The following is a 19,015-nucleotide window of genomic DNA, read 5'->3' as shown; positions in this document are numbered from 1 at the left end:
TGTTCAGGAATTGAGAATGCATTTATTATATTTTATTGTAATAATATTATAAATTATATTTAGTAGTAAAGATAAATGTTTTCCACCCAAATTTCAGCTATTCAAGAATTGAAAATGCATTATTTTAGTTTAGTTTAGTTTAGTTTAATATTATTATAAATTAATTTATTAGTGTAGATAAATGTTTTCCACCAAAATACAGCTATTCAAGAATTGAAAAAGCATTTATTTGATATTATTTTATTTTATTTTAATTATATTAAAAATTAATTTATTAGTGTAGATAAATGTTTTCCACTAAAATACAGCCATTCATGAATTGAAAATGCATTAATTTAATTGAATTTTATTTATTTATTTATTAGTAATATTATAAATTATATTTATTAGTGTAGATGATAAATGTTTTACACCAAAAAACAGCTTTTCAGGAATTGAAAATGCATTATTTTATTTTATTTTATTTTATTTTATTTTATTTTATTTTATTTTATTTTATTTTATTTTATTTTATTTTATTTTATTTTAATAATATTATACATTAATGTATTAGTGTAGATAAATATTTTCCACCAAAATACAGCTATTCAAGAATTGAAAAAGCATTTATTTGATATTATTTTATTTTATTTTAATTATATTAAAAATTAATTTATTAGTGTAGATAAATGTTTTCCACTAAAATACAGCCATTCATGAATTGAAAATGCATTAATTTAATTGAATTTTATTTATTTATTTATTAGTAATATTATAAATTATATTTATTAGTGTAGATAAATGTTTTACACCAAAAAAACAGCTTTTCAGGAATTGAAAATGCATTATTTTATTTTATTTTATTTTATTTTATTTTATTTTATTTTATTTTAATAATATTATACATTAATGTATTAGTGTAGATAAATATTTTCCACCAAAATACAGCTATTCAAGAATTGAAAATGCATTATTTTATTTTATTTTATTTTATATTAATAATATTATACATTAATTTATTAGTGTAGATAAACGTTTTCCACCAAAATACAGCTATTCAAGAATTGAAAAAGCATTTATTTTATTTTATTTTATTTTAATTATATAAAAAAATTATTTATTAGTGTAGATAAATGTTTTCCACTAAAATACAGCCGTTCATGAATTGAAAATGCATTAATTTAATTTAATTTAATTTATTTATTTATTAATAATATTATAAATTATATTTATTAGTGTAGATAAATTTTTTACACCAAAAAACAGCTATTCAGGAATTGAAAATGCATTATTTTATTTTGTTATTTTATTTTATTTTATTTTAATAATATTATACATTAATTTATTAGTGTAGATAAATATTTTCCACCAAAATACAGCTATTCAAGAATTGAAAATGCATTATTTTATTTTATTTTATTTTATTTTATTTTATTTTATTTTATTTTATTTTATTTTATTTTAATAAAATTATAAATTAGTTTATTAGTGTAGATAAACGTTTTCCACCAAAATACAGCTGTTCAGAAATTAAAAATGCATTTATTTTATTTTAATAATATTATAAATTATATTTATTATTGTAGAACTGTAGATAAATGTTATTTTATTTTAATAATGTTATAAATTATATTTATTATTGTAGAACTGTAGATAAATGTTATTTTATTTTAATGATATTATAAATTATATTTATTAGTGTATAAATGTTTTCCACCAAAATACAGCTGTTCAGGAATTTAAATTGTATTTATATGTTTTTTTTTCATTTTATTTTATTTTAATCTTATTATAAATTATATTTAGTACTGTAGAACTGTAGATAAATGTTTCCCACCGAAACACAGTTGTTAGAAATTGTAAATGTATTTATTTTATATATTTTGTTTTATTGTATTTTAATAATATTTTAAAGTATTTTAAAAACATAACTGCTGTGCATCTTGAGTCAAAACAAGGGCACTGATATATTTCAAGATCAATTAGTGCAAGTTTCTTTCAGTTGAAACAGCTCAGACTTAGGTGACATTGGTGATGATGTATTTTATCTATTTTGCAAGTCCAAAATTATTTACTTTTCATTAAAGTAAATTAAAAACCATCCATCTCAATTGCCAAAAGTTTCTGCGTACCACCTCACCTCAAAATAGCCCTTGTTGATAAATTTGTTTTGATGGCTGTCTTTCCAAAAGGTCAGTTAAGGGAGGGATCCTCTAATTATTTCGGAGTAATTAGGCGCCGGACCACATGCAGAGTATTAATTTTACATCAGTGAGTTATGAGCTTCATAAAGATTCAAATTTTAAAAAACAGTGTGACCTGTGCTACAGAGATCTGCAGCATTAATCTCCAAACGCATCTGCATCTCTTGATCTCTGTCAGCAATTCCTTTCATTTTTAAATTAGAAAACATTAATTAAGTTTCACTTTTATGCATTTATTTATTTATTATTTTTTTCTGCTTTGGCAAATTGCTGAACTGTTCACGGTTGCCTTTTTGTTTGATCCATACAAGCTGCTAAACTGCTAAAACTTACCTGTAAAAACATTTTGTTTATCAAGTGAAACTAGTTTCTTTCGTGATTTTGGAGTTAGCATCTGCTAATCTTACTAGCATCTAGATGATCTTGCACCAAAATACCACAAAGTTAGATTTTTGACATTCACAAAATAGATTTTTGTCACTTTTAAAGGTTGACAACCTTATATGTTTTGTTATTCCTACTGTGTTGTTATGCTAACTGCACTTTATTTAGCATTTAACATCACTTAGCATTTAGATGTTTGCTTTCTGGGATCAAAACGGTTTAGTTGAGAACAACCGACAATGAATTATAAGATATTTTGAGATAAATTGAGATATTGAAAGAGTTTGTACTTTGTTTACTGTGATTTTACCTCAGCGTCTGCGTTTAAATAGGTGTTAGCGTTTTACCGCCATTTTATACTAAATTATATTCAGTCAGATGTGGAATTTTTCTATTTCTGTCAGACTTTCGACTATAAACATTGCTTGATGCTTGAAAATGTTGTGTGTGGAAGCAAAATGACAGCTAGCATTAGCTTTTGTCAAATTACTAAGAGTAAGCATTAGCTTGTGTTCATCAGACATACAACAGGAGCATTACTGTTTAACACAACAAATGTTTGCTAAACACAATTCTACAGACATTCTCTTCAGTTGATGAATTGTAAGATATTTTGAGATAAATTGAGATTATGAAAGAAATTGTACTTGTTTACTTTCATTTTACCTCAGCCGTCGACATTTAAATTGACTTCAGCATTTCCTGCCATTTTTTGGCTAAATTCTGTTCAGTCAGATGCGGAATGTTCATTTTTCTGTCAGACTTTCGAATACAAACATAGCTTGATGCTTGAACATGTTGTGTATAGAAGCAAAAGGATAGCTAGCATTAGCTTTTGTCGAATTACTAAGGGTAGCATTGTGTTCTTCAGGTAACAACAGGAGCATTACTGTGTTTAACACAACAAAAGTTTCCTAAACACAATTCTACGGACATTCTCTTCAGTTAGAAGACTTTAGACTTTGTGAACCCTTGTATTGCTTATAACTTCTCAGTGGTGTAAAGTATGCTATTTTTTAGCTGTAGCATTAAAATGGCTGTTTGTTCTCTAAGAAATATTTCACCAGCAATGATGAATTGTAAGATATTTTGAGATAAATTGAGATTATGAAAGAAATTGTACTTGTTTACTTTGATTTTACCTCAGCCATCGACAGTTAAATTGACATTAGCATTTTAACGCCATTTTATGCTGGCATTGTTTACCTTTAGCGATTCGACAAACACTAATGCTTTCTATTGTTTTGCTTCCATACGCAAAATTTTCAAGCATCAAGCAATGTTTATAGTCGCACGTCTGAGAGAAATTTCAAATCTGACTGAATAGAATTTAGCCCAAAAATGGCTAAGTGGTTTAAAGAACAGTATGATTTATTTATTTTTTAGCCTAGCATTAACATGGCTCTAAGGAACATTTCACCACCAATTATGAATTATAAGATGTTTTAAGGCAATTTGAGATTTTGAAGGAGATTGTACTTTGGTTTTACCTCAGCCGTTGACTTTTAAATTGACTGTAGATATTTCCCACCATTTTTGGGCTAAATTCTATTCAGTCAAGATTTGAAATTTTCCTATTTCTGTCAGACTTTTGACTATAAACATTGCTTGATGCTTAAAAATGTTGTATATGGAAGCAAAACAATAGATAGCATTAGTGTTTGTTGAATCGCTAAAGGTAAACAACGGCAGCATAAAATGGCATTAAAATGCTAATGTGAATTTAAATGTCGACGGCTGAGGTAAAATCAAAGTAAACAAGTACAATTTCTTTCATAATCTCAATTTATCTCAAAATATCTAACAATTCATCGTTGGTGGTGAAATATTCCTTAGAGAACAAACAGACATTTTAATGCTTAATGCTATAAAATAGCATACTTTAAACCACTGAGAACTAATAAGCAATAAAAAGGTTCACAAAGTCTAAATTTCTGATTTCCCACTTGGAAAACTGAACAGAATGTCTGCAGAATTGTGTTTAGCAAACATTTGTTGTGTCAAACACAGTAATCTTTCTGTTGTATGCCTGAAGAACACAAGCTAATGCTTACCCTTAGTAATTCAACAAAAGCTAATGCTAGCTATGATTTTGCTTCCACACACACAACATTATAGTTGAAAGTCAAAAATAGGAAAATTCCACATCTGACTGAATAGCATGTAGTATAAAATGGTGGGAAACACTAACACCTATTTAAATGCAGAAGCTGAGGTAAAATCAAAGTGTACAAAGTACAATCTCTTTCATGATCTCAATTTATCTCAAAATATATTATAATTCATGGTTGTTGTTTTTTTGTGAATGTCTAAAATTGTGCATTCAAACTAACTTTGTGGTATTTAGGCGCAAAATCATCTAGATGCTTTGTAGTCGAAAGTCTGACAGAAATAGGAAAATTTCAAATCTGACTGAATGGAATTTAGCCAAAAATGGCGGGAAATAGTAAAGTCAATTTAAATGTTGACGGCTGAGGTAAAAACAAAATACAGTATCTCTTTCATAATCTCAAATTGTCTCAAAATATCTTATAATTCATGATCAGTGGAAAAATGTACCTTAGAGAACAAGCAGCCATGTTAATGCTAGGCTAAAAACATTTGAGAGGTTATAATCAATACAAGGTTTCGCAAAGTCCAAATTTTTTAGGATTTCCTACTTAGAAAACTGAAGAGATTGTCTGTAGAATTGCGTTTAGCAAGCATTCGTTGAACAGTAATGCTCCAGACCTCAGCCGTCTACATTTAAACAGACTTTAACATTTCCTGCCATTTTTTGGCTAAATTCTATTTAGTAAAATGTTGAATTTTCCTATTTCTGTCAGACTTTTGACTATAAACATTCCTTGATGCTTGAACATGTTGATACTTGAACGAATTGCTAAGGGTAAGCAAGGCTATGCTAGCATTAGCTTGTGTTCATCAGGTGTACAATAATGAACAAGAGCATTACTGTTTTCCCTGTTTTGAAAACAAAATTGTAGACTTTACGAACCCTTGTATTGCTTAGAAATTTAAGATATGCTAACTTTCAGCCGTAGCATTAACAGGGCTGTTTGTTCTCTAATGAACATTTCACCACCGATCCTGAATTATAAGATATTTCGAGACAAATTGAGATTATGAAAGACATTGTACTTGTTTACTTTGATTTTACCTCAGGCGTCTACATTTAAATTGACTCTAACATTTCCCGCCCTTTTTGGGCTAAATTCAATTCAGTAAAATGTCAAATTTTCCTATTTCTGTCAGACTCTCGACTATAAAAATTCCTTGATGCTTGAAAATGTTGTGTATAGAAGCAAAAATATCAGCTAGCGTTAGCTTTTGTTGAATTGCTAAGGGTGCACAAACAGGATCATTACTGTGTTTAACACAACAAATGTTTGCTAAACACAATTCTACAGACATTCTCTTCAGTTTTCCAAGTAGGAAATCTGAAATTTAGACTTTGTGAACCCTTGTATTGCTTATTACTTCTCCATGGATTTAAGTATGCTATTTTTTTAGCATTTAGCATTAAAATGGCTGTTTCTTCTCTAAGAAATATTTCACCACCAATCATGAATTGTAAGATATTTTGAGATAAACTGAGATTATAAAAGAGATTGTAGTTTAGTTTGATTTTAGCTCAGCTATCTACATTTAAAGTGACTTCAGCATTTCCCGCCATTTTTGGGCTAAATTCTATTCAGTAAAATGGCAAATTTTCCTATTTCGGTCAGACTTTCGACTATAAAAATTCCTTGATGCTTGAAAATGTTGTGTATAGAATCGAAACATGTTAGCTAGGGTTAATTTTGTCGAACTGCTACAGGTAAACAAGGCTATGCTAGCATTAGCATTGTGTTCTTCAGGTGTACTATAATAAACAGGGGCATTACTGTGCTTGTAACATTGAAAATTTAGACTTTGCGAACCCTTTGGCTTCTCAATGGTTTAAAAAACAGTATGCTATCTTTTACCTGTAGCGTTAACAAAGCTATTTGGACTCTAAGGAACATTTCACCGCTTCATATCCTGACAGCACTTAGTTGGACTGTAGCAGTCGGTGCGTTAGCCTGTTAGAGCATTAGCACGGCAATAAGTGGCTGCTGCTGTCAGCAAGAAGTCCCAGCGATTCAAAAGCTGCCAAAGATCACAGCTAGGAGTCACACACCGGCACTAGCGGCTGACACTGCAAGGTGCCGTCACATGCCCACACTCGTCTCAAGCACAAGGACATGCTTCGTCCTTCCACCGACCAGTCTTTTTCTGCCACATTAAAAGGAAAAAGAGCTGATGCTATTAGGCTGTAGCTTTTTTAATTATAATTGCAGATGAATACATTTTTAATGAGGCTATTAGCATAGTGTAGCGCAGCATGAAGGGTGCACTTTTGGTTTAAGAAGACTTGTGTGTAGACTTGTGACATTTTTATGTGGCATTCAAAAGAAAACATTCACAGTATGTCGGAAATTTTGCAGATTTGAAGAAGGAATGGCTCAAAAAATGTAAAAAAAAAAAAAAACATTCACTTTAGTTGCTAGAAGATGCAGCTAAGCTTGGTATTATCTAATGTAACGACATTTGGACATAGGGGTGACATAATTATCTACATAAAGTACTACGCAACTGATCATACACATATGAAAATTCAGCTGACTATACAAAATAAATAAATAAATAAATTTGATCAAATAAATAATTCATTCATTCTGCAAAATATAAGAAGTAAGGCTATTTTAATTATAATATACAGGCAACTGATCATAAACTTATGAAACGTAAAAAATATACAAATGCATAAATAATAAAATAAAGTAAAATATAATATAATGAAAAAACTGGTCAGAGACTTATGAAAAGTCCTGTCATATGTAATGAATAAAAAATATAGGGCTGTCAGATTGACGAGTTCATTTAATAAAATTTATTATTATATTTTTTTTATGCAACTGATCATATACTTATAAAAAGTAGTTTTTTTGGTCACATATAAAAGTAAATATAAGAAAAACAATGAATAAAAGTAATATGTATTTATCCAAACCCAATTTTCAGCCAGCTCCATTTTGGTGGAAAAAGTCATATCTAAAAAAAAAAATAAAAAAAATTAAAAAATAAAAAAAAATAAAAAAATAAATAAAATAAATAAATAAATAAATAAAAATAAATAAATAAATAAAATAAAATAAAATAAAATAAAATAAAATAAAATAAAATAAAATAAAAAATAAAATAAAATAAAATAAAAATGATAATAATACTAATATAAATAAAAATGATAATAATAATTCTTCTTCTTAGTATTATTATTATTATTATTATTATTATTATTAGTCTATTTATTTCTTTAAACTCAGTTCTCAACCAGCTCCATTTTGGTGAAAAAATCATTTCTGTATTAAAATAAATAAATAAATAAATAAATAAATAATAATACTACTAATAATAATAATAATTAATATTATTATTATTATTATTATTATTATTATTATTAGTCTATTTATTTATTTTAACTCAGTTCTCATCTAGCTCCATTAAGGTGAAAAGGTCATGTCTATACTAAAACAAACTAATAATAATAATAATAATAATAACAAATTATTATTATTATTATTAATATTATTATTATTATTACTATTATTATTATATTTATTTATTTAAACTCAGCTCCATTTTTTGTGAAAAAGCCATATCTGTACTAAAAATAATAATAATAATAATAATAATAATAATAATAATAATAATAATAATAATAATAATAATATGTATTTGTTTATTTATTTATTTAAACACAGTTATCAGCCAGCTCCATTTTTGTGAAAAAGTCATATATGTACTAACAATCAAAAAACAAAAAATACAAATAAATAAATATAATAATACTTATAATAAAACTTATTATTATAACTATTATTATAAAATTCAAGATATATGTAAAATAATAAAATAAATATGAAATAAATGTATTTTCAAAAAATAAATAAAATAAATAAATATATATAAATAATAAAAGTACGAGCATAAAACACTTTTGATTGTACCCAAGTTTTGGTTTCTTCTTTTTTTTTATGCACATTTTAAATGTGATATTTAAATGTCACTTTTAAAGTATGTCTGAAATATGTCACATTTGAAAAACTAATGGCTCAGAAAAGTGAGAAAAATTCTGAGAAAAGTGCTTGCATGACTTAAGTTTGACATTATCTAATGTACTGACATTTTTGAGGATGACTCAAATGCTCAAGTTCTTTAGGACTTCAGGACATGATGTGACAGCTAACAGTCTGTTTGCGTTTCCCCCAGCTTGATGTTCTGGACTAACTGGAACGAGCAGAAGCCGAGCATCATGAGATCGACCTTAACCGGCCGGAACGTCCGCGTCATTGTTAGCGTGGATGTCATCACACCTAATGGACTCACCATTGACCACAAAGCCGAAAAGCTCTATTTTTCTGACGGCAGTCTGGGCCACATCGAGAGGTGTGATTACGACGGCACGCACAGATACGTAAGTATGGGGCAGCTTTGTGTGGGACTTTTAAAAAATGCACAGAAGTGCATTAGCTGAAGCGGAGCCTGTGTCTTAAGAGCTCCGCGAATGTCTTTCAGCCTTTGTGAAGCTTTTCTGTTAGGCTGAGGTGAGGCATTGAAGGAGGACATAAAGAAACTTCGATCCCATCCACTGAAAACAGGTTGCGTGGGTTCAGTACATTGTCAGTTGAAACCAAAAACTTGCTCTTGCCTGGAGGACCAAATAAAAGGCCCTAACTCTGTTAAACAATAACTGAACATTTCTTCTTATTGATCTTAGTTCTAGGTAACGGTGTTTTCTAAGGTCATCTATTCACCTTCAGGATGCAGTATGCCATGTTTCTGTCATACATAGTGAGTAGGACTGTCAGTTTAACTACTGACGAGGAATTTAGTAAAACAAACATATTTACAACTCTACTCAAGGAATTATCCCACAAACTGCTAAAGCAGGCCAAAAGCTGCAGGTAAGAGGTTTTGCTTTTGCTGTTTTTCAGTTGACAACCACCAACGATGTTGTGACGCGCTAAATGGGTTCTAGCTGGCTAATGAAACTACCTGCTCACTAGGCTATTAAAAGGTGAAAATTGGTCTGGGCGAACAAAAGGAAGATTTGTTTTGTTGCGTGTCAGACGGATAGCAAGGCTAGCGAGGCGCATCCTGTCAGTGGCATCTAGGTTATTGCTGACAGATTTAAACTCCAGCCTTTTCAAACTTCCTCTAGAGGAAAAAAAAAAAAAAAAATGCGAAGCCACACATTCAAACTCCCAGGAGTTCTGAATTAATCATGCAAATTAGATGAAACTTTTTTTAATAACAGCAAACAAATGACCTTATTTACTTTCATAAAGGTAAAGTGTAAGCTACTTGTATTAACCAATGGAACTGCAGCAGTTGGAAAGTGATTAATTATGTTCATATATACAGCATATTGTTAATATATTTGCACTTAAACACTGCGTAATTAATCAGTTTCTTCAAAGGTAGTCAGTGCATTGTAGAAATGTTATAGTAGTGATATAGTAATGTGTTGTAGAACACAGCACTGTTATTATTTTCAAATGAGGCTCATTGCTATTGAAGCCCATTTCTGCCAGTGAATACAATATAAAAAAAGTAATTGTGACTTTGTATTGGACAATTCTTTTTTCTAACAATTGTGAGATATGAACTCGCAACAGCAAGCTATAAAGTCAGAATTGTGAGATATAAACTTGCAGTGGTGAGTTATAAAGTAAGTGTTGTGTGATATAAAAAAGAAATAACTCCGAATTGCAAGATTTAGACTCGCTTTAGGTTTATAAACTTCCAGTTCTGAGAAATAAAGTCAGAATTGCACAATTCAGACTTTTTTCTCAGAATTATAAGTTCATATCTCACAATTGTGACTTTTTTCTCAGGATTGCGAGTCTGTCTTGCAATTCTACCTTTATTTCTTGCAATTGCGAGTTTATATCCTGCTATTCTGACTTTATAATACTATAATAATACTGTGACTTTATATCACACAATTCTGAGGAAAAAAAGACAAATGCGAGTTTATATCTCTCAGTTCTGACTTTATAACTCACAATTGTGAGTTTACCTGTATATCTCACAATTCTGAGAAAAAAAACGTGAAAATTATGCAATTCTGAGAATAAAAATCACAATTACCAGTTTGCCTTGTAATTCTGCCATTATTTCTTGCTATTGCGAGTTTATATCCTGCTATTCTGACTTTATAACTCATAACTGTAACTTTATATCACACAATTCTGAGAAAAAAAAGACAAATGTGAGTTTATATCTCTCGGTTCTGACTTTACAACTCACAATTGTGAGTTTATATCTCAGAATTCTGAGAAAAAAAGTCAAAATTATGTAAGAATTGTGAGTTTATCTTGCAATTCTGCCTTTATTTTTTTCAATTGCATAATTTTCGCTTTTTTTCTCAGAATTGTGAGATATAAACTCACAATTGTGAGTTACAAAGTCAGAACTGAGAGATATAAACTCACATTTGTCTTTTTTCTCAGAATTATGTGATATAAAGTCATAGTTATGAGTTATAAGGTTAAAATAGCAGAATATAAACTCGGAATTTCTTAAGTTACTTTTTCCTTTTTTATTAATCTCAAAATTCTGACTTTATAAGTGACTTTATATCTCACAATTCTAAGAAGAGTCAAAATTATGCAACTGTGAAATGTAAACTCACAATTCAAAATTCTGAATAAATTCAGAATTGTGAGATATAAACTTTCAATTGTAAGAAAAAAGTCAGAATTGCAAGATTTGAACTCTCAAATGTAGGAAAGAAGTCAGAATTGCGAAATATAAACTCGCCATTGTGCGAAAAAAAGTCAGAATATCAAGTTTATGTCTTGCAATTCTGACTTTCTCGCAAAAAGTCAGAATTGTGAGATATAAACTTGCCATTGCAAGAAAAAAGTCAGAATTGCGAGTTTGTTTTGCAATTCTGATTTGATTTCTCACACTTGCTAGTTTATATTCCTGCTATTCTGACTTTATAACTCGTAATGGTGACTTTATATTACATTAATCTGAGAAAAAGACAGAAATGCAAGTTTATATCTCTCAATTCTGACTTTATAACTTGCAATTGCGAGTTTATATCTAAGAATTTGGAAAAAAAGTCAGAATTACGCAATTCTGAGAAAAAAAGAATTGCAAGCTCTAGAAATAAAGATTTTTAAGAATTGTGTCTTGTTTTCCCTCAGAATTGCGAGGTTGTCTGCTAGTTTATATCCCTCAATTCTGACTTTATAACTCGCAATTGCAAGTTTATATCTTACAGGGACTTTTTTTCTGAGGAAAAAAACTAAATTACACAATTCTGAGAATAAAAGTCACTAACTCGTCACTGACTTTATATCATGAAATTCTAAGAAAAACAGACAGAAATGCAAGATTATATCTTAAAATTCTGACTTTATATTCTGAATTAAAACTGTAATTTTGACATTGTATCACACAATTCTGAGAAAAAGACATATCTATTTATATCTCTCAATTCTGACTTTGACTTGCATTTGCAAGTTTTTATCTCAGAATTAAGAAGAAAAGGTCAAAATTATGCAATTGCAAAATGTAAACTTGTAAAATGTCACAAATCATTCTGCCGCTTATTAAAACCTAATCAGTTCTTTGTTTTGTTTTTTCTGTAAATATCCAGTTCTGTTACTCTTTAAAAAAAACCTCAAAAACTCAATTAAGCAGGTTTTATTGTGAAAACCTGGCAACCCTGGACTAGTGCTTGCTTGTAGCAGTTACAGCGTGCTTCAGAAACCCTCCACCTCCCCCAGCTCCACATTTCTAGATCTGTTATTTTAACAGTTTCTTTAAAGAACATAGTGAATGTGTTGTAGAAATGTCACACTAATGTTATTGCTTTCAAATGAGGCTTTTCTGTTTATAGCTGGCTTTAAAAAGCATTTGCGTCAACTCATTTGTAGTTTTCAGTTTTTAACAATTTTACAACTATTTCTTTAATGGAAAAATGGCAGATAAAAATCTTTCACAATGTCACTAATCATTCTGGCGCTCATAAAAATAACAATCAGTTCTGACAATTTTATAAGCACTTCAATTCTGAGAAAGTCAGAATTGTGAGATATAAACTCGCAATTGTGAGAAAAAATCTGAATGCCAAGTGTATGTCTTGCCACTTTATAACTCACAATTTTGAATTGTGAGGGGATAGTCAGAATTGTAAGAGATGTTGCAAGGTATAAACTCACAATTGTAAGAAAAAAGTCAGAATTGCGAGATATAAATGTGCAATTGTGAGACAATTCTGACTTTATTTCTCGCAATTGCTAGTTTATATTGCACTGTTCTGACTTTATAACTCATAACTGAATTAATATCACGCAATTCTGACAATAAAGACAGAAATGCAAGTTTATGTCTCAGAATTCTGACTTTGTGATTTTCTATCTCACAATTCTTAGAAAAAAAAAATCAAAATGATGCAATTGCGAAATGTAAATTCGCAATTCTGAGAAATAAAGTCAGAATTGTAAGAGAAAGTCAGAATTGCAAGATATAAACTCGCAGTTGTAAAAATGTCAGATTTGCGTGATATAAACTCACAATTCCGCGAAAAAAAAGTCAGAATTGCGAGTTTGTGTCTTGCAGTTCTTACTTTATTTCTCGCAATTGCTAGTTTATGTGCTGCTATTCTGACTTTATAACTTGTAATTGTGACATTATATCACACAATTCTGAGAAAAATACAGAAATGTAAGCTTATATCTCTCAATTCTGACTTACAGACTCACAATTGTAAATTTTTATCTCAGAATTCCGAGGGGGAAAAAAGTAACAATTACACAATTGCAAAATGTAAACTTGCAATTCTAAAAAAAAAAAAAAAAAAGTCAGAATTGTGAGAGATAGTTAGAATTGCAAGATATCTCTCAATTGCAGCATGCTTCAGAAACCCTCCACCTCCCCCAGCTCCACCTGTCTAGATTCCATTTAACGAGTCAAAGAGAACAAAATCGTCACTTCCTGATAAACTGGCACTAAATATCACTAAGAAAAGTTGGAGAAGCCATTTAATAGAACAATTTTCATATAAAATAAATTGCTTGTGCCTCATAGCGAGCAGACAAAACGCAATAAATGAGAAAAATGTTTTTTTTGCTAAATTTGGCATTTCCATCATTCATTTTTGATCCAATACTTCAAAATGCAGAGAAATACAGGGCGATGGAAATGTAGCTAGTATAGCTTTTTCAATATGTTTGAGTTACCCTCCATCACATCATTGGAGAGCAACGTCTGTGATAATCCCTGCTTAGAAGCTACTTGAAACGTAAGCCTGCTCTCGGAGCGGGAATGTCATGTTCTTGTCCACTGGTTCGTAATTCAATGCTAAAAAGTTTCGATCTTGAGAGCATGAAGAGGTTTTCACCTGCCGAGACGACAGCTCTGATATGAGAACGTCACGCAGATGTGTCTGCCGAATCTTTCATCCTGATCCCCCACACATGTGCGGGCGGCGACGGAACACTTGGGAATAAAGACGTCTTGACTGCACGAGGGTGCGAACACGTGTTTGACATGTTGTCATCGTGGATTAAAGCGCGAGTCTCGTCTCTCCACGCGCCCATCGAGCCGCCTATTATTACAGAAAGACTCTGGCATTCAAACGGACGACCCTTCAGAGACATCTGTGTCTGCGTGTTTTATTGAAGAGCGCTTAATGCTGCACTTCAGAACAGATGTGTGTGGCTCACGAAAGCCTTTTTGGAAATAAATAGCGAAAAACATGAAAAGCCCTTCAAGCTGGAAAAATTGTGTGCAGCCTCTATTTTTGTTGATGGGTTACATGCAGTTATCATAGAAACTGTAGTGATGAATTTGCTGTGGGTTGTTTTGTGGACATTGTATCCTATCATAATGTCACAGAAATATTGGTATCTCTGTTTATTTGGAATTCTTTATTTATTTACCAAACGGTGACTAGCTTTTATTGTACTTACCAAAGTCTAATTTTACACACATTTGTTGAGTGTAGATTTTGTTCATTTCTGATTCTTTCATTTCCATCAGGCACGTAGAACAGGCCCTCTGAAAACACAGCTTACCTTCCCCCTCGAGGCTGTGCGTGATGTACTGTATCCCTGTGTCTGTTACGACAGCGATTCCATTTACACTCTCTGTAGATCTGGGTTAATCATTTATAATGTGGGGGATAATGGAGGAGGGCTGTCCTTCGGGTGTCACTGTGGTTTCCCCTCCGGCTCTGGACAGGCCCGTGTGTCTGTGTGAATTATACAGATGCTCAGTGTGCTTTATTTTGGTCTGTGCGCCTTTGTGCTGAGGCACATAAAGTAAACCACCTGATGGAAGTGTGCTGTACGGCAGGAGAGATGCTTTCATTTATTTATTACCAGTGCTGGAAAGTTTTACAATTGCATTGTTTATAAATAGACTGTCTGTCCATCCATCCAACCGCCCATTGTTCTATTGTTCTACCTGTCGGTCTGTCTGTCCATCTGTCCAACCATCCATCTGCATGTCCGTCTATCATTCTGTCTGTCTGTCTGTCTGTCCATCTGTCCAACCATCCATCTACATGTCCGTCTATCATTCTGTCTGTCTGTCCACATGTCCGTTCATCCGTTCATCTATCATTCTATCGTTCTACCTGTCTGTCTGTCTGTCTGTCTATCTATCTATCTGTTTACCCATCCATCCGCATGTCTGTCTATCCATCCATCATTTTACCTGTCTGTCTGTCCATACACATGTCCGTCCACCCATCATTCTATCATTCTGTCTATTTGTTTGTCCATCCATCATTTTGCCTGTATGTATGCATGTCTGTCCGACCATCCATCCATCCATCTTTAATTCTATAATTTTGCCTGCTGTCTATCTGTCTGTCCATCCGTCCATCCATCCATCTATCATTCTATCATTTTACCTGTCTATCTGTCTGTCTGTCTATCTGTCCATCTGTCCACATGTCCGTCGTCCATCCATCATTCTGTTGTTCTAGCTGTCTGTCCATCCATCCATCTGCATGTCTGTCCATTCATCCATCCATCATTCTATCATTTTAGCTGTCTGTCCACATGTCCATCCATCCATCCATCCATTGTTCTATTGTTGTATATCTGTATTGTCTGTATATCTGTCTACCTATCTCTGCACCCATCTTTTCCATCAGTCTATTGTTCTGTCATTCTATCTATAGTTCAACCTGTCTGACTGTTCGCCCACCAATCTATCGTTTATTGCCTTCCCTGTCTGTCTGCCTGTCTGTCTGTCTGTCTGTCTATCTGTCTGTCTCTGTCCATCCATCTATCAATCTATTGTTTTTCCTGTCTATCTATCTGTCTGTCCGTCCACATGTTCGCCCATCCACAAGTCCATCCATCTGCATGTCCGTCTTCATTCTGTCATTCTACTTGTCTTTCTGTTTAACTGTCTGTCCATCCATCTGTAATTCTATAATTTTACCAATCTGTCTGTCTATCTATCTGTCCATCTGTCCATCCGCCCGCATGTTCATCCATCCGCATGTCTGTCCATTCATTCATCCATCCATCATTCTATCATTCTACCTGTCTGTCTGTCTGTCTGTCCATCCATCCTGTCCATCAGTTCGTCTCTTCAGCATTCTATTGTTCTATAATTATATTTATTATTTTACCTGTCCGTCCATCCATCCATTCATTGTTCTATTGTTGTACCGGTCTGTATGTCTGTCTACCTATCTGTGCATCAGTCTATTCCATCAGTCTATTGTTCTGTCATTCTGTCTATAGTTTAACCTGTCTGTCTGTTTGTTGGCCAACCCATCCATCGTTCTATTGTTTTACCATCTGTCCAACCATCCATCTGCATGTCCGTCTATCATTCTGTCTGTCTTTCTGTCCACATGTCCGTCCATCCATCCATCATTGTATTGTTCTACCTGCATGTCCAAACATCCATTCATCTATCATTCTATCATTCTACATGTCTGTCTGTCTACTTGTCTGTCCATCCATTTATCATTCTATAATTTTACCTGTCTATCTATCTGTCTATCTGTCGATCTGTCCGCCAGTCCTCATGTTTGTCCATCCGCATGTCCGTCCGTCCATCATTCTAGCATTCTACCTGTCTGTCTGTTTGTCTACCTGTCTGTCCATCCATCTGCATGTCTGTTTATTCAACCATCATTCTATCCGTTCATCCATCCATTCTTCATTCCATCGTTCTGTCACTCTATCTATAGCTCAATCTATATCTATCTATAGTCTATCTAACCGTCCGTCCATCCATCCATCCATTGTTCTGTCATTCTGTTATTCTGTCTTTCATTCTACTTGTCCATCCATCCATCCATCCATCATCCATCATTCCATCATTCTGTCATGCTATCATTCTATGATTCTATCTATAGTTCAACCTGCCTCTCTTTTCGTTCACCTATCCATCATTCTATTGTTCTACCTCTCAGTCCGTCTATCTATCTATCCGTCCATCCGTCCATCTATCATTCTGTCATTGTCTAACATTCTACCTCTGTCCATCCATCCATCCATCCATCATTTTATCTATAGTTCACCCTGTCTGTCTGTTCGTCCATCCATCAATCCATTGTTTCATCTATCTGTTTTGCTATCTATCTGACATTTAAATATCCATCCATCAATCATTCCATTATTCTGTCACTCTATCGTACTATCGTTCTATCTATAGTTAAATCTGTTGTTCTGTTCATCCAACCATCCATCATTCTATTGTTCTACTTCTGTCAGTCAGTCTGTCTTTCTATCTATCTGTCCGTACGTCTGTCTATCATTCTGTCTAATATTCTACCTCTCCATCCATCCATCCATCCATCCATCCATCATTCTATAATTTTATATATAGTTCAACATGTCTGTCTGCTTGTCCATTCATCAATCTATCCATAGTTTCATCCATCTGTCTTGCTATCTGGCATTTAAAGATCAGTCCAAAAAGTTTACAAACTTTTTGAGGTCATGAGAAATATAAATTCACCAAAACTTTTGACTATTAGTCTATAACCTGAAATATTTAATAGGGCTCTTGTAAAAACAGCCTTTTATTACCAGGATATTTCCCTCTCCTAAATTCTTCTTTCTATATTTGTAGGTCATTGTGAAATCAGGACCCGGAACGTTCTTTGGCTTGGCAATTTACAGAGACTTCATCTTCTGGTCTGACTGGACGCAGCGGGCCGTGATCCGCTCTGATAAGTTCACTGGAGCCAATACGAAAGTCCTCCGCGTTGACATCCCTCATCAACCGATGGGGATCATTGCTGTTTCCAACGACACCAACAGCTGTACGTGATTAATTTCCTTTGTTCTATCACATGACTCAACTGTTTTAACATTTAATTTAAACGAAATGTTTTTAGCTATATCGATACTAAAGTGTTCGGTCAACAAACTATGGTAGTATATTTTTAAAACCCTCGAATTAAAGAGAGTTATAAAACCAAATGTTCTGGAAAACAAGCGGATAAACACCTTTCCTGGTTGACGTAGCGGAGTCTTGTTTGTATTGGTCACATAAAGCTTGTTTTATTATTCACACAAGGTGTCTGATATGCTTACTCTGTGATGACAGTAAACACAATGCAAAGGCACTGATGTTAGATGCGGCAGAAGTCACTGGGGGCTTTTTTGATGGGTGTGCAGTGAAGCTAGAACAAAATCAACACATTCTGACATGAGGGTCAGATAAGATGAACGTAGTCACGGTGTTCTTTGCTTACTCTACGTATTACAGGACAAACTAAGCTTATGTCAACACGGTGTGATAAATACAAAGGCAAATCATATTGAGTGACTGTACATCATTAGAGGGGACTCATCCAGTAACTACAGGCTGACATATTTCAGTAAGTAAAATAAATTGTGTCCAGAGTAAAGGACCTGCTCTAAGTCTAAGTTTTTGATTCAGATTTAATCTGTATGTTCAAATCCTGAATCAAGATTGTGATTAGGGTTTAGATTATGACCTCGACTCAAATGCAGATTGTGATTCAGATTCCTGTTGCTTTGAATCTGTGATCTATTTTGTGTGTCCATTTATATTCAAATGTTTTGCAATCAGATTTTGAATCAGATAGATAAATATACAGATACTCTTACTCTTTTTTTAAAATCCACATCTAGATTTTGCATTCAGATTATGATCTGTATTGTACCTATATTGCAATCAATATTCTATTTGCTCTGAATATATAGTTTCTAAATATAAATTGTGATCTAAATTTAGATTTATTAAATAGACTGTAAAAATAGACTGTGATTCAGGATTCAGATTATAATATATTTACATCCATATTATAATTTAGTTTGTGATCTATTTTTGAAAAAAAAAAAGTATGAGTCGTGCTATAAATACAGACTGTGATTCAAATTCTGTTTGATTTAAGTTTA

The 19,015-nt window shown here is 32.2% G+C and overlaps 1 protein-coding gene across 1 annotated transcript in view; it reads left to right on the top strand.

The window, feature by feature from the left end:
• Positions 1-19,015, top strand: part of LOC141338047 (low-density lipoprotein receptor-related protein 1B-like) — a gene marked incomplete at its 3' end in the record, with an annotated part of 171,078 nt that overhangs the window by 21,319 nt on the left and 130,744 nt on the right. Inside the window, exons 7-8 of the mRNA XM_073843617.1 lie at positions 8,859-9,063; positions 17,718-17,910. Of these exons, the coding sequence (XP_073699718.1) occupies positions 8,859-9,063; positions 17,718-17,910 (398 nt within the window). The remainder of the gene's footprint in view (positions 1-8,858; positions 9,064-17,717; positions 17,911-19,015) is intronic.

Source organism: Garra rufa, chromosome 7 (genome assembly GCF_049309525.1).
Source record: "Garra rufa chromosome 7, GarRuf1.0, whole genome shotgun sequence".
Taxonomy (NCBI): domain Eukaryota; kingdom Metazoa; phylum Chordata; class Actinopteri; order Cypriniformes; family Cyprinidae; genus Garra; species Garra rufa.
This window is presented reverse-complemented; position numbering and strand designations above follow the sequence as displayed.